This window comes from Corythoichthys intestinalis, chromosome 1 (genome assembly GCF_030265065.1).
Source record: "Corythoichthys intestinalis isolate RoL2023-P3 chromosome 1, ASM3026506v1, whole genome shotgun sequence".
NCBI lineage: Eukaryota > Metazoa > Chordata > Actinopteri > Syngnathiformes > Syngnathidae > Corythoichthys > Corythoichthys intestinalis.
In genome coordinates, this window is record NC_080395.1 from 13,031,359 (window position 1) to 13,058,864 (window position 27,506).

General features: G+C 39.6%; 2 protein-coding genes across 5 annotated transcripts; both read right to left on the reverse strand.

Moving 5' to 3' along the window:
- Nucleotides 1-3,618: 3,618 nt before the first annotated feature.
- On the reverse strand, nt 3,619-18,433 carry LOC130924174 (gastrula zinc finger protein XlCGF57.1-like). Of its 3 annotated transcripts, none has more exons than XM_057850589.1 (4): nt 18,339-18,433; nt 16,020-16,107; nt 9,177-9,269; nt 3,619-5,547 (listed from the first exon to the last, which is right to left on the reverse strand). In XM_057850589.1, exons 2-4 carry the CDS (start codon nt 16,023-16,025, stop codon nt 4,156-4,158), a joined length of 1,491 nt encoding a protein of 496 aa, XP_057706572.1. In that variant the 5' UTR covers nt 16,026-16,107; nt 18,339-18,433; the 3' UTR covers nt 3,619-4,155. The 3 variants fall into 3 exon arrangements, with proteins under 3 accessions (XP_057706572.1, XP_057706580.1, XP_057706565.1); XM_057850597.1 differs by having other exon boundaries at nt 16,020-16,088; nt 18,339-18,357; XM_057850582.1 differs by lacking the exons at nt 16,020-16,107; nt 18,339-18,433 and adding an exon at nt 9,471-9,704 and having other exon boundaries at nt 3,620-5,547.
- A 2,726-nt stretch (nt 18,434-21,159) lies between these two features.
- Nucleotides 21,160-27,487, reverse strand: LOC130924305 (gastrula zinc finger protein XlCGF8.2DB-like). Of its 2 annotated transcripts, XM_057850773.1 has the most exons (3): nt 27,396-27,479; nt 27,174-27,210; nt 21,160-22,594 (listed from the first exon to the last, which is right to left on the reverse strand). In XM_057850773.1, the coding sequence occupies exons 2-3, from the start codon at nt 27,177-27,179 to the stop codon at nt 21,461-21,463; spliced, it is 1,140 nt and encodes a 379-aa protein (XP_057706756.1). In that variant the 5' UTR covers nt 27,180-27,210; nt 27,396-27,479; the 3' UTR covers nt 21,160-21,460. The 2 variants fall into 2 exon arrangements, with proteins under 2 accessions (XP_057706756.1, XP_057706748.1); XM_057850765.1 differs by having other exon boundaries at nt 27,174-27,487.
- Nucleotides 27,488-27,506: the final 19 nt, after the last annotated feature.

A 27,506-nucleotide genomic window follows, 5' to 3' on the forward strand; every position in this document is an offset into this window, starting at 1 on the left:
AACGGTAACTATCACCATTTAATATTTTTCAACATAAATAATAAAAACGTTTAATCACTAAGGGTGTAACGGTACATGTATGTGTATTGAACCGTTTCGGTACGTGGTGCTCGGTTCAGAACTGAGGTGTACCGAACGAGTTTCTGATGTAATCTAACCCTTACTTTTCGAGGCTGTGAGTCGATCGGGTTACAGTTTCTTTGTGTAGATTATATTTATTCCGTCTTTTCTACTATAATGAGGACCAACACCGTACGACAGTATAACCCAGAAATGTCAATGGCGCGACAACGTGGCCGCCGCGAGAACGCAGTGAAACGCAGGCGTTAAAGTCAATCAGCCAATGCAGACCAGTCGCAGTGCGGCCGCGTGTTAGACGTGTCCCAGAAGCGGCTCAACACGACGGACGCGAAAAGAACGGCAGAGTTTATTATTTGACACGAGACGTGACCCTCCTGCGTCAATACTACTACCGATAGCTAGGATCGGGCAGACCGGAAGTCACTCGTGTAAAAATACGGTGGATCCGGTCGACTTTCAAAGTAATATGCAATCGTAACCCACTTTTTGAGTCCATCAGATCTCTGGAGTGGTAGATCGGGGCACAGTTGACTTGTCTTTGTTGATTTACTGCTGTCTTCTCTGCTATAATAATAACCAACACGGCCCCGTGTTCAATACAAAACCCTCCTACCACAAAAAAACAAGTAGGAGCTAATATTTACATAGGAACGTAAGTTATACAACATAAAATATACAATATAAATGAATACTACATCACATTTGTAAAATACAAACACATAATAAAATAAATAATCGCCCATTTAAATAAAATAAATTGAAATGAGCTAAAACACCTGTACTTAAATAATAAGAATAATACACAGGTCCTGCTTACACAATTACATTGATTAATTTCTGTGTGGAGCTTTAACTTGAGAAAATCCACCAATAAAGCTTTTGAAACCCGTTCATAAGGGGAAAAAATGATTCATTGAGGTATTTCATTTGTAAAATACATGTTAAAATCTTTGTCATTGGGATGGCTTTGCTCTTTAGCTCAGGACTTCTTTTTTCGTCTTTCTTTCAAAAAGAAAGCTGACCAATACGCGGGGTCTGAAAGGCAAATTGTTGTTGGATTATCTTTAAACACCTGTTACTTTTTGAGCAGAATTCTAGCTTTGTATAGGCTAATGTTCCTATTGTTGAAAGCACAAAGGTGTGTAATAAACAACTAGCACATTTATATTTTGCATTGTTTTCTTACTGTACCGAAAATTAACCGAACCGTGACCTCAAAACCGAGGTACGTACCGAACCGAGATTTTTGTGTACCGTTACATCTCTATTGATCACAGTCAATAGATTTAAACTAGGGTTGTTCCGAACATGTTTTTTTGCTCCCAATCCGATCCCAATCGTTTTAGTTTGAGTATCTGCCGATCTCGATATTTCCCGATCCGATTGCTTTTTTTTGCTCCCGATTCAATTCCAATCATATTCATTTTGGCAATGCATTAAGAAAAAAATAATAAAACTCGAATATATACATTCAACATACAGTACATAAGTACTGTATTTGTTTATTATGACAATAAATCCTCAAAATGGCATTTACATTATTAACATTCTTTCTGTGAGAGGGATCCACGAATAGAAAGACTTGTAATTCTTAAAGGATAAATGTGACTTTGTATATTGTGACTAAATATTGCCATCTAGTGTATTTGCTGAGCTTTCAGTAAATGATACTGTAGCCATTTAACTGTCTTTCCCAAATGCATGATGGGAAGTGCAACCATGACTGTGCAAAGTGGCACCAATTGATATATCTTCGTGTTGGGAAATAACATAGGGTGTTGAGAAAAAGGTCAACTACTACAGTTCTTCCCCACATTGCTTCCCACGATACTTCTAATTGTTGAGAGAGTGATTGTAAGGCTTTAGCCAATTAAAAAAAGGCTCTTACGGCTGCCAAAATTCACTCTACTCATTTTACGCTGCCTTTTAGCTCTATATATAGGTAAAACGGCACCATTATAAATTGAACGCGACATTGCGTGAGTGGGTCGTGCAGCGCATGCGTTGATTGCGTTAAATACTTTAACGTGATTAATTGAAAAATAATTAATTACCGCCGTTAACGCGATAAATTTGATAACCCTACTTTAAGCCAAAACTAAAGACTCTGAATGAGTGTAAGACATTTTGTCTGTAACGTTAATACAAGTAGAAAACGATTTAATTAAAAAATATATATATATTTAAAAAAGGCATATCCGATATTTTTTGCCGATTCCGATATTTTGAAAAGGACGTGATCGGACCCGATCGATCGGCATCCCGATCGATCGGGACATCTTTAATTTAAACTGTAACGAAACCACTCCAACACTGGCGAGATGCTGATGCTCATTTTTGAAACTGAACGTTTTCATTTTGTCTATTTATTCTGTTGACAATGTCAGACACCTTAAAGCGATCCTCGGACTTATAGACTTGTAGGCTCTAGTAAGCCACAATTGTTCTCTTTTTCTAAAATAAGTATTAGAAACACATATTACTGCCATTGATTTAAAAATATATAATAGTTAGTACATGTTTTGACCCACAGAAGGCGCAATGTTTGACGCACGCAATGCACCCTGGGGGTGATGACGCAGTTTAACTGGACTGGGAGAAAAGCCGTGCTAGCTAGCAAGCGAAGCTAGTATGATGACTGGCATGGTTTTGTTACATTCTGCTGCTGGTAAAATTGTTTTGTTACAGAGATGTGGGACAAGTTCCTTACGTTGTACCGGCATCCAATTCCAGCTCATTAGCAGTGTCTTTAAACCGATCCTAGGTGGCTTGCTGAGATATTGACTTGCTGCCATTTGACAGTTTGTATATTCCTTCGTTGTTCGTGTCATCATTGCCTTATTTTTCCCTTTGTCTGCCTCTCACCGCAGTTTTCCGTCGGTTTGAAAAAAAGAAAAAAGAAAATTTATTGATCCTGTCCTACTGTCACGGACCCTTTACGTCATCGCGTGTTTTTTTTTATTTTATGTGCTCAATAAATCCTTTTACGCAACACCTACACTACCGCTTGAAAGTTTGGGGTCGCTTTGACCTTAAACTTTTGAACCGGATTGTACATAATGAAAAATCCCATATGATACACTATGGTTTATGTTTGGAGTCAAACCGACTCAAAAATACTCCCATATAAACTTTTTTTTTTTTTTTTTTTTGACGGGGAAAAAGCTCACCACTTTCATTCAGCCATTGTGTCAACTCTAGTGTATAGCACAGAGTAGCGTCACTGACAGACATAGCAACAATCGGCGGGGGAGGGGTGAGCGCTCCCGCTCCATTTCTCGCTGTATTTTTGGGACATTAAAAATAGCTAAAACCGTACTACAGTAGGACGGAAAATTCTAGTGGTTTTGAAACCATGACATTTTAATACCACAGTAAACCTTGAAATCGTTAACCGGCACATGCCTACATTAGTGGTAAAAACAGGAGTTACCGTGACTAGTGAGCATTGCGAGGGTGCCTACTGGAAGGACTTCTGATTTTGAGGTATTGAGGAGGTTTGAGGTTAGCCATGAATTGATGTCTTGTAAAGGGAGGGTGAGAGATGAAGGTGGAAGGGAGGAAGTTGTTTTCGAGGAAATATAGAGCTCGATTTCAAATGTCAACATTCAGAAGTAAATTTGTGAAAAGCAGTGAGCCATATGTAAATTGTGGAGCAGTCTGAACAGAAAGATGTAATGCAATTTATTATGATTATTTTTTAATCAGAATATTTGGATAGCTGCGAAAAACAAAGCACCATGCAAAATCGTTTCAACAACTTTTTCAAATGACACACACCCGGTTTATTCCCGGGACATTTCCCCATGTGGGAAAGCCATGTCACCTTACACGTAAATTTACCAGGATACAAGTCTGAAAGTGTCTTTAGTCAGCGTATGCAAGTTATGGAACAAACTCAACAGAGAGGCATGAAACTCAATTGATTCAATTAAGAAAATCACAATATTGGATAGCAGTGAAAAAGAACAGTGCCTTTTAATAACTTTTTCAAAAGAGGTTTAAGGGAAACTGAATAAAGAAATTTAAATGCTTTTTCCACTGTAAATGCATGGCAGGAATCAGAATATTTAGTCACACAGTGTGTTTTTTTGTGTGTGATACTAAAGGTCCCTTCTGAGTGAATCTTTTCCCGCAATGTGTGCAGGCAAAAGGCTTCTCTCCGGTGTGTACTCTTGCGTGTGAGACTAAATTTCCTTTCTGAGCAAATCTTTTATCACAAAATGAGCAGGCAAAAGGCTTTTCCCCTGTGTGTGTATGTGTGTGTTGTTCTAAATGACTCTTCGTTGAAAATCTTTTGTCGCAAAGAGTGCAGGAGAAAGGCTTCTCTCCAGTGTGTGTCCTTATGTGTTTCTTTAAACCTCCCTTCTCGACGAATCTTTTACCACAAGTTGTGCAGGCAAAAGGCTTTTTCCGACTGTGTGATTGCTGATGCAGTTCTAAATCATCCTTACAATCGAACCTTTTATCGCAAAGTGTGCAGGCGAAAAGTTTCTCTCCAGCGTGTGTATGCTGATGCTCTTCTAACTGAGGCTTCTGATAAAATCTTTTATCGCAAAGTGTGCAGGCAAATGGCTTCTCTCCACTGTGTGTACGCTGATGCACTTCTAAACGAGACTTCTGATGAAATCTTTTATCGCAAAATGTGCAGGCGAAAGGCTTCTCTCCAGTGTGTTTGCGTGTGTGTTTGTTTAAATTTCCCTTATGGGTGAATCGTTTACCACAAGACGTGCAGGTGAAAGGCTTTTCTCCAGTGTGCCAACGCTTATGACTTTTTAAATCAGTCTTCTGATGAAATCTTTTATCGCAAAGTGTGCAGGCGAAAGGCTTCTCTCCAGTGTGTGTACGTTTATGTCTAAGTAAACTAGAATTGCGACAAAATCTTTTATTGCAAAGTGTGCAGCCAAAAGGCTTCTCCCCGGTGTGTGTAGACATGTGTGATTTTAATTGATGTTTCCAAGAAAATATTTTATCACAAAGTGAGCAGGGAAAAGCTTTCCTCACCGCACTTTCTTGAATGTCTCTTTTCAATGATGACATGTTTAAGGATTTTGAAGCATTTTGGTCAAAGTCATCCTCCTCGTCATCAGTGTTAAAGTCAGAAGAGTGTGACGTTACATCGTCGCTGTCCGAAAGCGGGGCCAAAAGGCCGTCCAGTTGCGATTGTCCCTCTCTTTTTGTTGTCAGGTTCTGAAATGAGCTGTCGCTCCAATGTTTTGATCCGCTCTCTTCGCTTGGACCTTCGTCTTCTTCGATCTTCACTCTAACACACATTGGAAACTTGGGGTTTTCATCTTCCTGTTCTTCTTCTTTAATGTAGAGGGTCTCTGGCTCCGCCTCCTGTTTGATACATGTCATCTCCGCCTCCTGTTTGATACACGTCATCTCAGACTCCTCCTCCTGTTTAACGTGGAGGGGATTGTGCTTCTCGGGGTGAAGATCTTCTACAGTGACGTCTGCGGGACTCTGGGTGGGGGGGAGAAAAAAAAATCACGTGTTTTGCTAAAGTCGAGATTTTTCCATGATTTTCATGTTGCTTTTTTTTTCTGACACTAAAAACTCGGCCTGCACAATATATCGTTTGAATATCGCAATCGCAATCTGCGCACGAGCAATAGTCCTATCGCAATGCGATTATTATTTTTTTGAACACGTAAACATTTGGTTTGCTTCATAAATGCAGCCGGCCACGTTCGCATTTCGTTGTTTGTGCATCATGTAACATTAGCATACTGTACACTTATTCAGCATGTAGTTTTCTATTGTATTTTTATTTTAAATTGCCTTTCAAGATGACGTATCTGTTCTTTGTGCTGGATTTTATTAAACGTCCCCCAAAAATGCAACTTGTACTCCTGTGCGACTTATGTTTTTTTCCTCTTCGTTGGGCATTTTATGGCTGGGGCGACTTATAGTCCGAAAAAAAACGGTAAAAAAATAAAAATAAAAATTAAGTTGCTATTTTGGTCAAAAACCTATATGATATATTTAATATTGCTAATGATTCTGAAAATATAGGCGGTTATCTCTGCATTTGGTGATTTTTGTGCATCTAGTGTAAAATCTGAGACTTTTATAGCCATTTTAAATTGTGTTATACTTATATTTAAGGTAATAAATCAGGATTTTATAAGGGAACGACTTTGAATTTTTGGATGCGGCTGCTCATGGAGACTCATATATGGCTAAGGTAGGTGCCTGTTTTGGTTGTAGGTCGGTAGCAGCTTTGTTTTGTAAATATTTGAAGTTTTTGAAAATAGGCCCCCTACGACTCGGCCCTGTTTCCTGTGTCATGTCAATAGGTTATGAAGTCTATGGTAAAACATTGAATGTGTTTCAGAATATGGACCAAGTCAGATGTCATGATGTCAAAGATCGGATTATAAACTGATGAATTGGGAGTGCTGCTGACAGCAACTGTTGGCCATTTGCGTTGACAGTGCCCATCTCAGAGTAAGGCATTTATTTCTGAACAATGTAAGTTACAGATGCTTGAGTGTCTTCATTTCCTAGATCTCTTTTTTTTCGTATTCCTGTGTAGGTGAAGACAGACTTGACAATAAATTGATCTATCTATTGCTGATTTCCATTTTTATTATCTATTTATTTTTTTTGTCCAGGAAAATCAAGTGTTCGCAGGCAGGATGCAAAATTCGCAAATTTTTGTTATGGTTCTTAGAGAAAAAAAAAAGTTTAAAAAAATTATATTTGTCAGGATATGAAACAAATTCGGCGCGGCACATAATGGGTAGACCTGTCGCGATAACAAATTTTCGTGTGCGATAATTATTCTCATAAATTATTGCGATATGCGATATTATTGCGCCCCCCCCACCAATTTTTTAAAAACTAATTTACAATAACACAGTGAGAATACATTATATATTAATAGATCAGGTACACCCATTTAAACGCGATAAATATTGACTAAATTCAAAAATACTTTTAAAGAAATCACTAAAAACAATAGACCATGCCTCTTAAGTAAAAAACAACAATATTGATAGCGCACAAAAACACAGAATAAATAAAATGTGTTTTTAAAAAAAAAATTGCAATTAATAACTTAAGCATTTAGGCAAATGAAAACTTTTCCCGTCATAGCCTCTGCAGCGGTGTTCCACAGGGATGCAACGATAGTTAAGTCACAGTTCGGTACGATTTTTGATACGAGGGACACGATTTTCGATCCGATTCAATACATTTAATGCTCTGCAAAAAAAAAATAAAATAAAATAAAAAAAAATTGTTTCTTTTTTTTTTTTTTTTTTTGGGCTAACGAGCAAACATTAAATTGGCATCATATAAACATGCATTTTAGTGCATAATATTTATGTGCTTACTTCTTACTGATCTGAAAAAAGTTAGTATAAAACTGCTGAGAACAATCTTTACTGTTTGTAAAGTGAGGCAGGGTACACTGTTCACTGCTACAGCTCTCTTTGCAGCTAGGTTTACTACATGAGCAAGACATCCTATTTGTGGTCCGAATCCATCTGTGTCACGTACTGAATTAACAATATTTGCAACATTATCTATAGTCACTGGTATGGATTGATTTGGCCTTCTTAACTTCCATTCAGTCATGACAGTTTAGAATTCATCTATATAGTATATGGACTAGGTGTCCCATAATCACTCTGGGCTCACGTAGCCAATGGTATGGGAAGTAGCACATCTAGTTTGCCATTTCATGATATCTAGTGTGTGGGCGCATTAAAAAAGTTAGCAAGCACCGCTGAAGTCACGTCTGCTCATTACTACACAACACCAGACTTTAATAAACAGGACGAGTTTGAAGCACAGCGCTCGTAATTTCATTCAGCTGTTCTGTGTCAATGCGAGGTTGTTCGTAGCAGCCAAGTCGGTAACAATGTTTTGGCGGACTTCGTTGTAAATATCCGGCGTTGTGCTGAAAAATAGCCGGCCCGCGTGAAATGCCACTCCTGACGGGAGCGGCCACACGTCAACAACACCGGCGCGCCGTGGTTGGTCCACAGTCACTCCAGAGCACTGACGTGGTCGGCATACGTTGAACAATAGGATATAATGGGAAAGATTGGCTCCGGCGCTAGTTTTTGCCAGACCTGGAAGGAAGATGCATTTTGCGCAGTTGGTAACGAACTTTTAACAGCACGTCAGCCGCACGCGCGCACGCACGGCGATAAATCGCAGCGGAAAAATTACCGCCTTCATTTTAATTTATCGCGCGATAAATGGAATTATTGCATATTGCGACAGGCTTAATAATGGGTTTGTCCGACTCAGACGCTGCCCACCTCTACCACCACCACAGCTTCAAAAAAATCCTAGGGGAAACCCTGACGCCCAAAAAGTTTGCAATGAATGTTTTTTCAGATATCGTTCAGCCCTACAAAGAACACTTTAGCTGTGGATACAGTAAGTACACGTTGACGTACACTTAACCCTGGCTAATAAAATGATAATGGTAATTATCGTCATATAATATTTGTCAACACAAATAATAAAAAAATTAGACCCCAACACCGGCGAGAAAGAGGGTGCTGATGCTCAATTTTAAGACTGAAGATTTTCCTTTTCTCTATTTATTTTGTTGATATTGTCAGACACCTTAAGACTTCATGTACAAAGGGCTGAGTGCAAATTAAAATAGGGTTTTCTGGTTATGGGTATATAAGTTTAGGGATTGCATCAATACTTCGCATTGTGTTCTGAATTCTGTTTTTAACTTTGTGCAATGTAAAAACGAAAGTGCACAACATACAGCAATGTTCATGTTGAACATTGTTGTTGGCAAATCCCTCTTGAACAGTTCAAAATGCACACTTGTAGCGTCAACCTTTCGCATGGCTGCAGCCTGCAGTACAGGCAATGCACCAGGAGATGACCACCACGTTCTCCATGAATGGAGCTTCGAGTAATAAACAATTTTCGAAATCACTTCTTACAAGTCACTTCTTGTACATTTTGGAACCTTCCCAATATTTTCACACTTGTCCCATCTTGAGCCAGAAATGGGAATTTTGCCCTACAGTCACAATCACTGGTCACAGTCACATCAACGTAAGTCTGATATTCCATGAAAAATACAACAACTAATGTCGTGATCTTACCCTCATTTTCTTTCGTTTTTCAGTTGTTTGTCGTGGCCTGGATTTCCTCTCCTCATTTCTTACTCTCGTCTGTGAAGCAGGTGACCCCGCCCCCTTTAAAACAAATTGTACAAATCGGTGTTGGCGTTAAGTAAAAGCGATCGAAATGCGTTAACGTGTCTTGGCTAGCGAGTTGAGCTAAATAAAACGAAGTTATGTAAGCCTGTTAAACTTCAACATATAGCCAATTGACTTCAACCAAGCCTTAAGATCGGACGTTTCTTTTTCCAATAAAACGCTTAGTTCGGTATTTACTCGATGAGAATGTTTGAAGCGTTTGGTTAGGAGAAGAGTTACGAAAAAGCTGCAATTCCCGGATTGGTGCACAGTCCCAGATGTTACGTCAAGTGAACCGGAAGTAGAAACGTTCAGGTGCTGAACCTTCAGTGTAAAATGTTGGAGAGTTTGGACTCCAAAATATATATAATACATACCTGTCAAGATGTACGGTTTCGGCGTAATTTGTGCAATTCAGCACTGATTTTTTAAATGTGTACACCGTACGTTCAAAATCTGTACGTTTTTCGTGCATTACGTTTTTTTTTTCTTCTCATTCTGGATTTTGCCACCGTTTTGGCAACGAGACAATGTGCGTTACTATGCGTTACTACGTTGGTTGGATGACGCAAGACACGGAGATAGACGAACGGGAGTGGGAAGGAGGGAAGAGTGTTGTGACGCTGTTGCAAATGCGATGCTAGGCTAGGTGGCTCCAATATTTCCTGACTATAGCTGACAGCCGACAATCTACGCCCACCTGATGCTACACTAGATATCACATGCATATAGAACTACATGCGAAATGACAGACTTGGGGGCGTTAGTAAACAGCCGCCATTTTAAAGCAGTAGACTTCTCAGAAAGGTGCTGTTGTAGTGAGCCTTCCTAGCGAACCAAAGTAACTTTTTTATCTAAAATACTCCTAAATCGGCAAAATCTTGACTTGAATCTATCTTTAAATGATGAAACAGTTTTAAAACTTTCACATATCAAAAGTAGACAGAAGGGAACTATGCAAAAACGGGAGCAATTTTAACAACAGTTGATTCACAACATTAAATGACTTCCAAACATAACAAAGGTTACTATGTTTGTGTTTTTTTTTCGGGGGGGGGGGGGGGGGGGGGGGCATGAAAGGTAACACTAGTTACTTTGCCAAGTAACTAATTACTCTTACATTCAGGTAATTGAGTTACCAACTTCATTACTTTTTGGGAGAAGTAATTTGTAACTGTAATTAATTACTTTTTTAAAGTAAGAATAACAACACTGGTCATAAAGATGAATTATGCAGAATGAAAAGTGATGAAAGCAGAGATTTTATTCTGCCAATTTGTTTGTTGTTATTGCTGATCACTTCTCAGAATTAGCAAAAGAAATGTTTTCTGACTCAATGATTGCATCGGTACGTTAATTTTTTTCAATTGACCTTTTTAATTTATAATTGGACACACTAACGAACTACCTTCAAGTCAAACTGAATTGCGAGCTGAAGTGCCATGAAGTGCAGCCATCAAAAGACATGATAGAAATGACCAAAAGTGCTACATACAGTGTATCACAAAATTGAGTACACCCCTCGCATTTCTGCAGATATTTAAGTATATCTTTTCATGGGACATCACTGACAAAATGACACTTTGACACAATAAAAAGTAGTGTGTGTGCAGCTTGTATAATAGAGTTAATTTATTTTCCCCTTAAAATATAGCCATTAATATTTAAACCCCTGGCAACAAAAGTGAGTACATCCCTTTGAAAAAACGTACATCCCTAAATGTCCAAATTGAGTACTGCTTGTCATTTTCCCTCCAAAATGTCATGTGACTCATTGCAGGAGTGCTGTCAGCATTGCTGCTGAGATTGAAGAGGTGGTGGTGGTGGTGGTGGTGGTGGGGGGGGGGGGTCAGCCTGTTAGTGCTCAGACCATACGCCGCACTCTACATGAAATTGGTGTGCATGGCTGTCACCTCAGGAGGAAGCCTCTTCTGAAGACGGTACACAAGAAAGCCCGCCGTCTCATCAGACCATAGGATATGGTTCCTGTAATCCATGTGCTTTGTTGACATGTCTTCAGCAATTTGCAGTTTGCAGGCTTTCTTGTGTACGGACTTCAGAAGAGGCATATTAATAAAATTTAATATTTGAACTATTATGCAGAGTGAAATAGAATATATTTTGAAGATCGCGCAAATATTGACTTTTTTTTTTTTAAATCATAAGGAAATGAATAAGTAGCCTAACATAAATGAATACATTATAAGTCTAAAGTGCACATTGACAGCGAAGATGTTCTGAACCTACCCATCAGAGCAAATAAAACTAAATATGATAACTAAGCCTCCTCAACTCTTTCCTTGCTCTTAAAGATTTGATCCATTGCCCTATTTTTGTCGCATCAATTCAACAAACTTTTTTTTTTTTTGCTGTTCCAGAAAACATGCACATTTGAACCAATCAGAGCTAACTATCTCTGTTGATCACGTCAGTATGAATGTGGGCAGAATGTGAGGCCGAATTTTGTACCTCAACGCAAACAACAACGGAGGGATGTGTTCAATGGTTTATTCCAGTGTTTTTCAACCGGTGTGCCGCGGCTCACTAGTGTGCTGTGAGAGATCGTCAGGTGTGCCGCAAGAAGTCATCCAATATCGCAATTTTTTAATGTCTTCAGGCGGAGTTTGTAACAGTCCCCTCCTTAAATGGTGTTCCTCCCGACATCCACCACGAGGTGCTTTATTTACATTGAATATGGTGTTCTTCTTTTGCTGCTTACTTTTATGTTGGAGTACAACAAATCCGAGCAGTTCTTGAACGTGATAAGAGCAGTTGCATTTCCTCTCGTTTTAAAACAAGTCAATTGAGTATTTTGTTTGTCTCCATGAAAACACAGAGAAAAAAAGCAACTTTTTTGAAAAACACTACAAAGGTAAATGAGAAAGCCCTCAAAGCCTCGTTGCTAAACTTGTTGCTGAATCCAAAAAGAGACACTACCTGACTGCAAAGCCATTGTCAGTGAGATGCTTGCCCCGATGCGATTAAAGACATTTCTGAAGTCCCCGTCTGGCAATTCTGAGCTTTTCAAGCCTAACTGCGATAAAAAATAAAGACATAGATAGACTAAGAACTGTTGACGAAGATTCCTGACGGTATATCAGCTTTGTGTTCAATTTTTGAACATTTTTGCTTTATGGTGTGCCGCGAGATTTTTTTCCAGTGTAAAAATGTGCCGTGACACAGAAAAGGTTGAAAAACACTGGTTTACTCAATACAAAAAAATACACGCCATTGGGAATAACAAAAATTGGGAATAAAACAATGGGTCCGTGACAGTAACTCGACAGAGATAAATAATACTTACCTAAAGGCTAGGAAGAGAGCCGACAAGAACTGAAAAACTAGCTCAACGTAAAGCATTTCAAAACAAGGGTGGCAGAAGAACAAGCTAGCAAATGCTCGAAATTTGAGAGTACAAGTTGTCGAATGGCGCGCAGGAAGTTGATATCTCTTGGATCACATGGCTTAATTAAATACAGTCTTGATAAACTTGAATTGGCTTCAGGTACGACGTCGGGAACGCCCCCACAATCGACACAACAAAACACGATCTGACCAACAGAATTTGACGGCTGATGCTGACCAAAAATAACGTAATGATCCGGTTATAACATCGCGCCAGCCGCCCTCCCTGCACAGAGAGCGCCAAGACGCCAACCCGGGAACCCACTTTTACACATAAAACCCCGTTTATTCCCGGGACATTTCCCCATGTGTGAAAGCCATCATACGGCTAAATCCCATGTCACCTTACACGGGAATTTACCGGGATATAAGTCTGAAAGGGTCTTCAGTCAGCAGTTTGTAAATTATGGAACAAACTCAACAGAAAGGCATGTAACTCAATTCATTCAATTAGGAAAATCACAACAGTAGATAGTTGTGAAAAAGAACAGGGCCTGCAAAATCATTTGAACAACTTTTTCTAAAGAGGCTTAAGGGAAACTGCATAAGGAAATTGAAATGTTTTTTCCACGGCAAATGCGTGGTAGGACTGCGAGTATTTGGTCACACACTGCAATTCAAAGGTTGTTCCACAGTGTGTTTTCTTGTATGCGATACTAAACGTCCCTTCCGAGTGAATCTTTTCCCACAACGTGAGCAGGCAAAAGGCTTTTCTCCAGTGTGTGTACGCTTATGCATTTGTAAATTAGTCTTCCGATAAAATCTTTTATCGCAAAGTGTGCAGGCAAAAGGCTTCTCTCCAGTGTGTCCGTTTTCGTGCGTGACCAAATTTGTTTTCTGAGTGAATGTTTTATCACAAAGTGAGCAAGCAAAAGGCTTTTCTCCAGTGTGTGTACGCTTATGATCTTCTAAATTAGCTTTCTGATGAAATCTTTTATCACAAAGTGTGCAAGCAAAAGGCTTCTCTTCCGTGTGTCTGCGTGTGTGTGAGATTAAACTTCCCTTATGGGTGAATCGTTTGCCACAAGATGTGCAGGCAAAAGGCTTTTCTCCAGTGTGTATACGAGTATGATTTTCTAAATCACTCCTCTGATGAAATCTTTTATCGCAAAATGTGCAGGAAAAAGGCTTTTCCCCACTGTGTGTGCTTGCGTGTCTGTTTAAATTTCCCTTCGCGCTGAATCTTTTACCACAACATGTGCAGACAAAAGGCTTTTCTCCAGTGTGTGTACGCTGATGCCTTTCTAAAGAAGTCTTCAAAGAAAATCTTTTCTCACAAACTGAGCAGGGAAAAGGTTTCCCAACCAAGCGTTCTTTTGTTTCTCTTTTCAACGATGGCTTATTTGAGGATTTTGAAGCATTTTGGTCAAAGTCATCCTCCTCCTCATCAGTGTTAAAGACAGAAGAGTGTGATGTTATGTCGTCGCTGCCCGAAAGCGGAGCCAAGAGGCCGTCCGGTTGCGATCGTCCCTCTTCTTTTGTTGTCAGGTGCTGAAATGAGCAGTCGCTTGAAGGTTTCGCTGATCCGCTCTCGTCGCTTGGACCTTCGTCTTCTTCGATCTTCACAATGACACAAATTGGAAAAGTGGGGATTTCATCTTCCTGTTCTTCTTCTTTAATGTACGGGGTCTCTGGCTCCACCTCCTGTTTGATACAAGGCATCTCAGACTCCTTCTCCTGGTTAGGGTGGAGGGGATCCTGCTTGACAGGGTGAAGATCTTCTACAGTGACGTCTGCGGGACTCTGGGTGGAAAAAAAATTTGGGTGTTTTGCTGTTGTCAAGATTTTTCCTTGATTTTCATGTTGCTATTTTTTTACACCAAGAACCCTTTAGCTTTGCATAAGTAAATACACTTTATTACGTACTTAACCCTGGCCGATAAAATGATAACGGGAATTATCGTCAGATATTTGTCAACAGAAATAATAAAAACATTCGACCCCAACATCGGTGAGAAGAAGGGTGCTAATGATCGATTTGGAAACTGAACATTTTCCTTTTGTCTACTTATTTTGTTGATGTTGTCAGACACCTTAACATCCACCAGGCACCAAAGGCTGAGTGTGAATTAACCGATAAAGTTGTTAAAATTGGTCCGTTTTTGCATTAGTTCCCTTCTGTCTACTATCGACATGTGGAAGTTTTAAAACTGTTCCATCATTTAAAGATAGATTCAAGTCAAGATTTTGCCGATTTAGGAGTATTTTAGGTAAAAAGTTACTTAGGTTCCCTAGGTAGCTTCACTACAACAGAGCCTTTCTGAAAAGTCTACTGCTTCAAGATGGCGGTTGTTTACGAACACTGCCGAGTCTGTCATTTCGCAAGTAGTTCTATATGCACATGATATCTAGTGTAGCATCAAGTGGGCGTAGATTGTAGGCTGCCGGCTACAGTCAGGAAATATTGGAGCCACCTAGCCTAGCATCGCGTTTGCAACAGCAAGGGTTGGGCATCGAGCATCGATGTGAACCGGTTCTAACACTCCGATGCTCCCGGAATCGTTGAAATTTTTAGATTTCGATTCCATGTTTTGATGCCCTGATCGCCAAGAGGAAAAAAATTGCCCAAGTTCAAAGACTGATATTTATACACAAGTTAAAATTAGCCCTGTGAGAAGTTCATATAATTTTTAAAAATCATCGAGAAGTTAAGACATTAATATAGCCCATGCGTTTTTTTTTAGCCTGCCTTTTTTTAAAACATTGCCTCTTAAAAGAATCGGACTCAAGAATCGTTCGGAACCGGAATCGAAACGTGGAATCGGAACCGGAATCGTTCAATTTCAAATGATGCCCAACCCTAGTCACAACACTCTTCCCTCCTTCACACTCCCGCTCTTCTCTCTCTGTTTCTCTGACTTTTCTCGCGTCATTCAACCAACGTAGTAACGCACAGTCTCGTTGCCAAAACGGTGAGAAAATCCGAACGGAGAAAAAAAGCCCATCATGCACGAATAACGTACAGATTTCAAACGTACTGCATACATCATTTAAAAATCAGTGCTAACTTGTACAAAATACGCCAACACCGTACAACTTGACAGGTATGATTTTAGGAGTTTTGGGGATGTCCCTTTTTGATTTATTTATTTAGCCAATACGGCTTCGGACGCGAGGGGTGTGTCCCTTATTTTAATTTCTGAAAGGTGGCAAACCTACAAAAAGGGCCAAAAGGATTTAAAGCACTTCTTACAAGTCACTTCTTGTATATTTCATATATTTGTATATTTTCACACTTGTCCTATGGGAATTTTGCCCTGCAGTCACAATGTCTGGTCACAGTCACATCAATGCAAGTCTGATATTCCATGAAAAATACAACAACTAATGCTGTGATTTTACCGTCATTTTCTGTCCTTTTTCAGTTGTTCATCGTGACCTGGATTTCTTCTCATCATTTCCCACTCTCGTCTGGAAAGCAGGTGAACACCTTTAAAACAACATTTAAAAATCGGTGTCGGTGTTGTACCGAAATCTGCGATCCGTCAGAATCTGTGACAAAGGAGGGCGATGTTGCCAACAGCAAGGCCGACAGCAACGAAGATGAGGAATCGAAGAAGACCACTTACGCTAACAGCGTAAACTGCCATTTGCTACGTAAATGAGGGTATACACCCGCAGTTGCCAAGGCTTATTTTCCCTCTCACCGAATAAACGTCATATTTAATCATGATGCTGACATTAAGAAAACGTCTGCTTCAAAAAATCACATATATATTATTAAATTTTGATGTTTTGAAAGTTCCTGCTTGAATAGATTACTTTTGATATTGTGAAATAGTAAGCTGCTATAAATTGCTATTTTTCCTCTTATTCTTCCTGACGAGGTTATTGTGTAAACATCCCATTAAATGAATTATATTTATTGTATGACTTTTGACGGTGAAAATGTGTGTTCTAATAAATTACATTGCTGTATTGTATTTTTGAGATTATGAAATTATCCGCACTTATGAATTACATTCTACGAATTTATTACTCTTCCTTACACACTCACGCATAAACAATTTTCGATGTATAAGGACAATGAATGACATAAATGGAAATGCGGTAGTTGGTGTGTGATTTCGCTGTACTTTCCGTATGCTATTTCTCAGCCCATTGAAGGCAATTCCTTACTTATTTGACATCCCCTTACTGTCATTTGAACGCATATTTCCTTAAAACGACCTCCAGATACTATATTTTTAGTGTCACGTTTTCTCATAGTTGCAGATGTGGCTGTCGGAAATGGTGATACTCCTCTACTGTGTCTATGAACAATTAAGTCACTCTTAAAGCTCTTTGCTGATCTTCTGACACCATCCCTACTCCCCCTACTATATATCCTCTCAACTGGACCCCCAGAGGCTCTATATTTAATTATTACATATTCCGATAGGTGCAGATGTGGCTGTCGGAAATAGTGATACTCCGCTACTGTGTCTAAGAACATTCAAATCACTCTTAAAGGTCTTTCCTGATCCCCTGACACTATCCCTACTCCCCCCTACCACATCTCGTCTCAATTGGACCCCCAGAGTCTGTACATTCTATCATGACATTTTCTGATAGGGTCAAATGTGGCTGTCAGAAATTGTGATCCTCCCCAACTGTAGGTGGGGCTGTAACATTGACCCTTGCACTTTTGCGATAGCCGATTAACCCAATTTTCAGCTCTGAGGGTCCAATTGAAAGAAGACGTACTAGGGGAAGTGGGAGCTGTCGTTAGATCAGCAAAGAGCTTTAAGGGTGACTTGACTGATTTTAGACACAATACAGGAGGATCACATTTTCTGATGCTGACAATTTCTGTAAGCCACATCTGCACCTATCAGAAATTGTTATCCTCCTGTATTGTGTCTAAAATCAGTCTAGTCACCCTTAAGGCTCTTTGCTGATCTAATGATAGTGATGTTTAGTGATGACAAAATGTACATACTCTGGGGGCAACAGCATAAGGAAAATACAGCGAGATCAATCACAAACTACGGCATATATTTATATCAATGTCCTTATACATTTAAAATTGTGAGTGCATGTGTGGAAGAGTCACAAGTTAAAAAAATGAAAGTAATTTATAAGAGCGGACAATTCCATAATTTCACAAATACAGTGAGTACCTAATTTAGAAAAGCGCACATTTTCACAACATCAAAAGCCATACATTTTATGTAATTTATTTAATGGGATATTTACATAATAACCTCATCATGATGAAGAATAATAGCAATTTATTGCAGCGGACTATTTCACAATGTCAAAAATTCACATGAAACTTGCGAAAAAATTCTTAAAGCATCTTTTTAGTAACGATGTCATGATCGAATGTCACGACGTTAATACCGCGAAAGGGAAAATAAGCCTCGCAACTGGCAGCGAGCCTCGTTTACGTAGCAGTTCACGCCGTTAGCGTAAGCGGTCTTCTCCGATTCCTCTTCGTAGTTGCTGTCGGCCTTGCTGTTGGCAACCTCGCCCTCCTTCATCACAGATTCTGACGGATCGCAGATTTCGATACAACATCGGCATGAAGTAAAAGCAATCGAAATTTGTTAAGGTGTCTTGGCTAGCGAGTTGAGCTAAACAAACGCAGTCATGTAAGCCTGCTAAACTTCAACATAAAGCCAAAAGACTTCCACCAAGGTTTAAGATGGGACATTTTTTGGCCAATAAAACGCTTACTTCGGTATTTACCGATGAGAATGCTTTGAAGGAGCTCGTTTGGTTGGGAGAAGAGTAGAAGAACTGCAAGTCCCCGTCACAGATGTTGCGTCAAGTGAACCGGAAGTAGAAACGTTCAGATGCTGAAACTTCAGTGTAATATTTTGGAGAGTTTGGACTCCAAAAATATTGAATACTTATGATAAACATAATGGAATTTGAGTCATAACTATCAATATCTCAATTTTAAAGGCTCAGAAGTTTGTCTGGAAATTAATCAGTTGAAAGTTAGGTCTTTATCCAACTTACTATATACTATTTTCATTGAAATTTTTTCATCAGGCAACAAAATAATTGAATCAGTTCATTTTCAAGCACTGAAGCTTCTCAGGCTCACTGTTTTTCTTGCTAGCCATGAGACCTAATTATTCCAAAAGTACGAAAGAAGACGAATGCAAGGTAAAACAACATCCAGGCGAAGGAACGGCTTGGAAAGGTCACTGTTTGCAAGAAGCATCCACTGAAAGCCGGTTGTTTCACATGACTTTCATGAATTAAATATGTATTGTAACTGCATTTATACATTTAATAATTATTCATTTTTTTTGTATTCCTATGATATGATTGATTTGATAAATTGACACAATGTTGACGAAAACTAAATTAATGCTCTTCAAAATGAATGCAGAAATACCTATTGGCTATCTCCCGAAGTGACATTCTCAAGTTGATTTTCATATAGAACACAGAAGAGCTTTATAAATGGTTCCCAATAGAGGAAGTAAAAAAATAAATAAGTGTGTCCTTGTAGACAAGTTTCCTGAGCGAAATATGGGCAGCACCATCTTGGAAAATGTCTGCTCCGAACTTCCCATTACAATTCCCAGGTCACAGCACTAAGACTGATGACGTAAATATCATGCGGGGCCGATCGTAATTTCCTCTTTTTTTCGCAGGCGAAAAGCGCTAAACAGACATCAAAATTATCAACATGGCAAACTGGAAATGGCTAAATTAAACCAAAAACGTAACAAAATTAAATTGCTACCGGATTGTACTGCCGAGGAAGAGTCCAGCGTCCATCTTTGGAAATGTCTGGTTTATTTAGTTACCGATGTTAGGATCCGCATCTGCGGACACAATCGTTCAATGGTTTATTGAACACAAAAAAAAAAAAAAAATACACACAATTGGGACTAACAAAAATGGGGAATAACACAATTGGTTCGTGACAGTAGGTCGGCAGGGATCAATAATACTAACCCATAACATAGCAATGTAAATTATCCCCAAGAACGGTCAGAGACGTAAGACAACCAGACGATATAATGTATGAGAAAGACAGGGCATATGGTGGTAGAGGATAGAATGTTTAAACAGGAGAATGTCATTGTCAATGGTACAAGGCAAAGCACACAAGAACTTATAACTTATAACATCGCGCCAGCCGCCCTCCCCGCACAGAGTGCGCCGAGACACCAACCCGAGAACCCACTTTCACACACACAACCAGTATATTCCCGGGACATTTCCCCATGTGTGAAAGCCATGACACAGCTAAAGCCTACATCACCTTACATGGGAATTTACTGGGATATACAGTGGGGCAAATAAATATTTAGTCAACCACCGATTGTGCAAGTTCTCCTACTTGAAAAGATTAGAGAGGCCTGTAATTGTCAACATTGGTAAACCTAAACCATGAGAGACAGAATGTGGGGGGAAAAAAAAAACAGAAAATCACATTGTTTGATTTTTAAAGAATTTATTTGCAAATCATGGTGGAAAATAAGTATTTGGTCAATACCAAAAGTTCATCTCAATACTTTGTTATGTACCCTTTGTTGGCAATAATGGAGGCCAAACGTTTTCTGTAAATCTTCACTCGGTGTAAAGATATCAAATGTGGGAGCAATTATTAGAAAATGGAAGATATACAAGACCACTGATAATCTCCCTCGATCTGGGGCTCCATGCAAAATCTCCCCCGTGTGGCGTCAAAATGATAAGACCGGCGAGCAAAAATCCCAGAACCACACGTGACCTACAGTGAGCTGGGACACAGTAACAACAGACGTGTCCCTCTGCTGAAGCCAGTACACGTCCAGGCCCGTCTGCGGTTCACTAGATAGCATTTGGATGGTCCAGAAGAGGACTGGGCAGATGAAACAAAAATAGAACTTTTTGGTAGAAACACAGGTTCTCGTGTTTGGAGAAAGAATACTGAATTGCATCCGAAGAATGCCATACCCACTGTGAAGCATGGGGGTGGAAACATCATGCTTTGGGGCTGTTTTTCTGCAAAGGGACCAGGACGACTGATCTGTGTAAAGGAAAGAATGAATGGGGCCATGTATCGAGAGATTTTGAGTGAAAAGCAAGGGCAGTGAAGATGAGACGTGGCTGGGTCTTTCAGCATGACAATGATCCCAAACACACAGCCAGGGCAACAAAGGAGTGGCTTCGTAAAAAGCATTTCAAGGTCCTGGAGTGGCCGAGCCAGTCTCCAGATCTCAACCCCATAGAAAATCTATGGAGGGAGTTGAAAGTCCGTATTGCCCAACGACAGCAGAGGAGATCTGCATGGAGGAATGGGCCAAAATACCAGCATCAGTGTGTGAAAAGCTTGTGAAGAGTTACAGAAAAGGTTTGGCCTGCGTTATTGCCAACAAAGGGTACATAACAAAGTATTGAGATTAACTTTTGGTATTGACCACATACTTATTTTCCACCATGACTTCCAAATAAATTCTTTAACAATCAAACAATGTGATTTTCTGGTTTTTTTCCTCATTCTGTCTCTCATGGTTGAGGTTTACCCATGTTGACAATTACAGGCCTCTCTAATATTTTCAAGTGGGAGAACTTGCACAATTAGTGGTTGAATAAATAATTATTTGCCCCACTAGAAGTCTGAAAGGGGCTTGAGTCAGCAGTATGTAAGTTAGGAAACAATCTCAACAGAAAGACACGTAACTCAATTCATTCAATTAAGAAAATCACAATATTGGTTTGTTGTGAAAAAGAAGAGGACCTGCAAAATCATTTGAACAACATTTTTTAAAGAGGCTTAGGGGAAACTGCATAAGGCAATTGAAATGCTTTTTCCATTGTAAATGCATGGCTGGAATCAGAATATTTGGTCACACACTGCAATTCAAAGGTTGTTCCACAGTGTGTTTTCTTGTGTGCTCTACTAAACGTCCCTTCCGAGTATATCTTTTCCCACAACGTGAGCAGGCAAAAGGCTTTTCTCCAGAGTGTGAACGCATATGGCTTTGTAAATTAGTCTTCCGAGTAAATCTTTTATCGCAAAGTGTACAGGCGAAAGGCTTCTCTCCAGTGTGTCCGTTTGTGTGCGTGACTAGACTTGGTTTCTGAGTGAATCTTTTACCACAAAGTAAGCAGGCATAAGGCTTTTCTCCTGTGTGTGTACGTTCATGCGTTACTAAATCGGGCTTCTGATAAAATCTTTTATCGCAAAATGTGCAGGCGAAAGGCTTCTCTTCACCGTGTCTGCTTGCATGCACAGCTAAATGTGATTTCTGAGCGAATTTTTTACCACAAAGTGAGCAGGCAAAAAGCTTTTCTCCAGTGTGTTTACGCATATGATATTCTAAATTATTCCTGTGAACAAATCTTTTATCGCAAAGTGTGCAGGGAAAAGGCTTATCTCCAGTGTGTGATCTTGCATGTGTGTTTAAATTTCCCTTCGCGCTGAATCTTTTACCACAACATGTGCAGACAAAAGGTTTTTCTCCAGTGTGTATACGCTGATGCCTTTTTATAGACCTTTTCAAAGAAAATGTTTTCTCACAAACTGAGCAGGCAAAAGGTTTTTCAACCAAGCGTTTTTTTCTTCCTCTTTTCAATGATGACTTATTTGAGGAGTTTGAAGCATTTTGGTCAAAGCCATCCTCCTCCTCATCAGTGTTAAAGTCAGAAGAGTGTGATGTTACGTCGTCGCTGTCTGAAAGCGGAGCTGAGAGGCCGTCCGGATGCGATCGTCCCTTTCCTTTTGTTTTAAAGTGCTGAAATGAGCTGTCGCTCAAATGTTTCGCTGATCCGCTCTCTTCGCTTGGACCTTCGTCTTCTTCGATCTTCACACTAACACACATTGGAAACTTGGGGATTTCATCTTCCTGTTGTTCTTCTTTAATGTAGAGGGTCTCTGGCTCCGCCTCCTGTTTGATACACGGCATCTCGGACTCCTCCTGTTTAATGTGAAGGGGATTGTGCTTCTCAGGGTGAAGAACTTGTACAGTGACGTCTGTACTCTGGATGAGGGAGAAAAAAATCACGTGTTTTGTTAAAGTCGAAATTTTTCCCTAATTTCCATGTTGCTTTTTTGGACACTAAGAACCCTTTAGCTATGGATAAAATAAATACACTTTATTACGTACACTTAACCCTGGCCGATAAAACGATAACGGTAATTATCGTCAAAACTATCAAGAGAAATACAACAAACAAAAAAAAACATTTGACCCCAACATAGACGAGAAGGAGGGCGCTGATGCTCAATTTTGAAACTGAACATTTTCCTTTTGTGTCTATTTTGTTGATGTTGTCGAACACCTAAGACTTCATGCACCCAAGGCTGAGTGTAAATTAAAATTTGTCTGTTTATGGTTATATAATTTTTGGGATTGCAAAAATACCTCGGATTTTGTGTAATGTTCTTGCCTGGCACCGCCACACTATTCTCCTTGTATTTTCAAACGCTGTGAGAAATAGTCTGGGACCCAGCCCATTAACGGCCTCTCGCACAAGTACAAAATCAACCGTCCAGTCAGATTAGTTTATTTGCGTGACGTGTTCTTAACGAGTAACGTCACTCTTGCGCGCCGAAAGTTGTCTCTACAACAACATAGACGGCGAACGGGAGAGCCGAGAATATGTTCCAATCAGTGGTAAAACCAGTTTTAAATGACCAAAAACACATCGACACAAGTCATTGACAACAGTCAACATGGCTCGCGCTAGCCATGTTGAATAAACTTATCCATTCTCCGCTCATGCTAATTACTTGTCGCTTTAACAACGTCACATCTGCCCGTCGCTGATTGGTCCACTCCACTGTCTGTTTGTTGTGGCTTGCTCCGCCCGTCGGAATTTGATCTGGTGAGTCTGGTATACCGGGCAAGTAATGCTCTGTATTCTGTTAACTTTTAACTTCGTGCAATGTAAACAAAAAAAGTGCACAACATACAGCAATGTTCATGTTGAACATTGTTGTTTGCAATGGAGTACCACACGCATGCTATTTTTAGACCGTGACGTCACATTGTAAAGCGGAAGTAAAGCAAGAGTGGGACATTATAGACACGTCCTCGCATAGAAACAATGTTAATTCAGCTACCTTTCTCCGGTAATCTTTCAAAAACGAACATGCCGATCACACATTGCTTTTTTGGAACATGGAGAAACGACTCCAGACATTACGACATATGAAGGACGTTTCTTCATATGTTTCCCGAAACCAAAACTTGGGAGGAAAAAATGGGAAGAATTAATCAACTTGCGCGGACGTTTTAACGCCAGCTAGGTGAAGCCAGGGTGAAGCCATTCACATTTCATATGCAGTAAACATTTTGTTGGGCTAGTATGGTCTTTCAGAAGACAAAGAGGTAAGCCACTTTTGATATTTTTAACTTATTTTTTTTTTGTGCCGTCCTGCTTCTGTCCGACAATGAATGACCTGAAAAGAATTAAACTGGTATCTGACTGCCAGTTACCATTTCTGTTGTAAAAAAAAGTCCGTCAAACCTCCTAAAACTACTGAAATGCATAGAAAACTGTTTTGGCAGTCATTTCTATAACACATTCATTTTTTCTCATTCAAAATTGTATTGTTTCAATGATTTGCAAAATGAAAGTAAACAAAACAGCATTAACCCCAAAATTTTTTATTTTCCCTCATTTCCTCACATACTAAATGCCAAATACTTAAGAACATAGGATGTATATTAAAATTGAAGCTAATGTATACTTTTACTTTATTATTATTATTTTTTAATGAAAATAAGTACAAATGACTTTTATTATGCAGAGTGAAATGGAATATTTTGAAGATCGCGCAAACATTGACTTTTTTTTTTAATCATAAGGAAATGAATAAATAGCCTAACATAAATGAACAAACATAAGTCCAAAGTGCACATTGAGAGCTAAGATATTCTGAACCTTCACATCAGAGCAAAAAAAACTAAATATGATAAATAAGCCTCCTCAACTCTTTTCCTGCTCTTAAAGATTTGATCCATTTTCTGTTGAATTGCCCTTTTTTGTCGCATCAATTCAACATTTTTTTTTTTTTTTTTTTGCTGTTCCAGAAAGCATGCACATTTGAACCAATCGGGGCTATTTCAGCTGATCAGATGTCAGTATGTCAGCTAATTGAACGGATAAATAAGTCCAGGCGTATCGCTTTGCTGCGTGCATTCGCACATTGACGTGACTCATCATCGTCAGACTCATTACTGCAGCAGCTGGGGAAACCTCCATGCTGTTCGTGGAATAAAATAAATAATAAATATGGGTGGAAACTATTACGCTACACAAGCACTTTATTATGCTTGTTGTTAACACTTGTGTATGTAAATCTGATGTTGGTGGATTATTTTCTTCTTGGAGATGAAATGCATGTGGGGCAGCTTAGCATTTTTTTTTTCTTCTTTTTACCATAGCGTTTTGACAGTTGCCGTCATATTTTCCAAATCAAAGCACCGTGTACCCGAATAGCGTTCCGGCCCTGAATCTTATACCGGAACTGCGTTACTGACTGTTCTGGCCCACTTTCACCCCTGGATATAATATATAAGAAAGAAAGGGCTGGTGGTATTGGATAGCTTGTTGAAACAGGAGAATGTCATTGTCAGTAAGAAAAGGTATCGATAAAAAAGCTAAGGCTATGCTTAGGTCGGATCGTTTTTTTTCGTCTTTTTCAGCCCTTGACACTATGTTCTTATGTTCTTCCACATCTTTGCTAGTGAATTTGGCACCAGGGACATCATTTTTCGACAGAATTGGTAGGTTTAGCTTTTTAAACATTTCTTTCATACACGATTTCCATTCATTTCCTATTAGGGACAATCGGTAGCGTCCCCCCCTTAGCAACAGTAGCTAACGTCATGAATATTAATGAGCGGAAGTGACGTGTTGCTTGCGGTATGCGTACGCCATTCCCTCTTGAAGAGTTCAAAATGCACACTTGTAGCTTAAAGTGCATGTGACGCGAAAAAGCATGTTTATTTCATAATACACGCGGTATTTTATGCTCCTGAATGATATGGACCGCTTGGATGTGTGTGGAAGCGTTCGCTATATTTATTTAGTTTTTTGAATCCCGCGCCATGAAAATGAGTGACTTCTGGCTTCGGATTTGCATTGAGGAGGAGGGCGCTGTGACGTGTATGGGTGAAGGCGTCCTCTTCACTAAACAGCCGTACTGTTGTGTATGAGGACTAAGGATTCAGCTGATTTTGCGGATTAATACGTTTATTTTTCGCATCACGGCAGCCAAACGGCTGCAGAAAAATCTTGCCTTATGAGGGAGAGGCGTGTGCGCCTTTTTGGAGTTTCAAAAGGTTCCCATTCACCATGGATGTTGTCCAAACCCTATTACTGTTGGACCATTGGACTCACAAGGAAGTGAGTAAACATCTTGTTTTGTATTATGTTAAATATTAATTACAGCGATTACAAAGTAAACACTACAAACTTTCTTTAAATAAAGGACTACTTACGTTTGATCATTGATAGGCATGTACAAAGCTCTCCTCGTGCATATTAGCTGCACAACAACTGCAGTCGCCCTCCTCCGGGGAACGAACTGTAAATTGCTCTCCGCCGGGCGGTTTGCCGATCCACAAAGACAATCAACAACCCAGTCGTCATGTCAAATAATCCGGGCTAGTTATGTGTGATTTTCCGCTTCGAAGACTTTGAAACATCACTCGGTTCGGGTTAGCATGTCTGCTAGCTGTCACGCCTCTTGGTTTGTTTACATTCTCCGAAGCCGGGGAAGGGAAATGACATATGTCTGATTTAGGCGTCATAAAATATCGTTCGGGAGGTGCGATAGTAAAGGTGAAGTCGACAGTTTTGACCATTATGGAGTAATTTTGCCATGTTATCCTGAATAAATGCATTTTTATTATTTCATATTCCATTTAGCACAAGACTTAATTGTCATGACCATGCCATTTATTTAGCAATTGGGGAAAATACTTGGATAATAAGAATATCTTGTAAAAATATTGAAGTAAAGAGACAGAAACAATGACATTTTGCAGCTCTCTTCGTCGCGTTTTCCTCGTTCTGAATAATTCCCCCTCAATGGGCTGAATAGTAAAACCGATGAGCCCAGTCACCCGCTGACGTCATCCACCTGTTGGGGACGCTACAGCCCTATAATGGCAGGCGTGGCTAACCAGCATATTAAAAGACTAATTTCTCGTCATCTGCGCTTTGCTAAATTGTCGAATATAGTCGAATCGTCTCAAAATATGATTCTAATTCACATAATAATGCAATTTAAGACTTTTTCTCTCCTTTCGTATGCGCTTTAAACCTTTCGCATGGCTGCTGCCTGCAGTACAAACAATGCACCAGCAGATGACCCCTACGTTCTTCATGAATGTAACTTCGAGTAATAAACCGTTTTCGAAACAAAGGGCCAACGGGGATCAAAACACTTCTTACATGTCATTTCTTGAACATTTCGGGACCTTAATAATATTTTCACTGGTAGATATGAGAATTTTGCCCTACAGTCACAATCACTGGTCACAGTCACATCAAGGCTAGTCTGATATTCCATTAAAAATACAACAATTAATGTCGTGATCTTACCCTCATTTTCTTTCGTTTTTCAGTTGTTTGTCTTGACCTGGAAACAAAATAAACAAATCGGTGTTGGCATGAAGTAAAAGCGATCGAAGTGCGATAATGTGTCTTGGCTAGCGAGTTGAGCTAAACAAACAAATTATATAAGCCCATTAAACTTCAACATAATGCCAAACGACTTCCACCAAGCTTTAAGATAAGACGTTTTTTGTCCAATAAAACGCTCACGTCTGTATTTAACCGATGAGAATGCTTTGAAGGTGGTCGTTTGGTAAGGAGACGAGTACACCAGGTTACTGCAAGTCTCGGATAGGCGCACAGTCACGTATGTTGCGTCAA

Excerpts from the sequence above, each read along its gene's own strand:
- LOC130924174 (XM_057850582.1), bottom strand. The coding sequence starts at position 9,647 with ATGTATTATATATATTTTGGAGTCCAAACTCTCCAACATTTTACACTG. Across the intron at positions 9,270-9,470 it reads GCTTCAAACATTCTCATCGA|GGGGCGGGGTCACCTGCTTC; the intron begins GTAAATACCGAA and ends TTTGTTTTAAAG. Across the intron at positions 5,548-9,176 it reads AAAAACGAAAGAAAATGAGG|AGTCCCGCAGACGTCACTGT; the intron begins GTAAGATCACGA and ends CCCCCCACCCAG.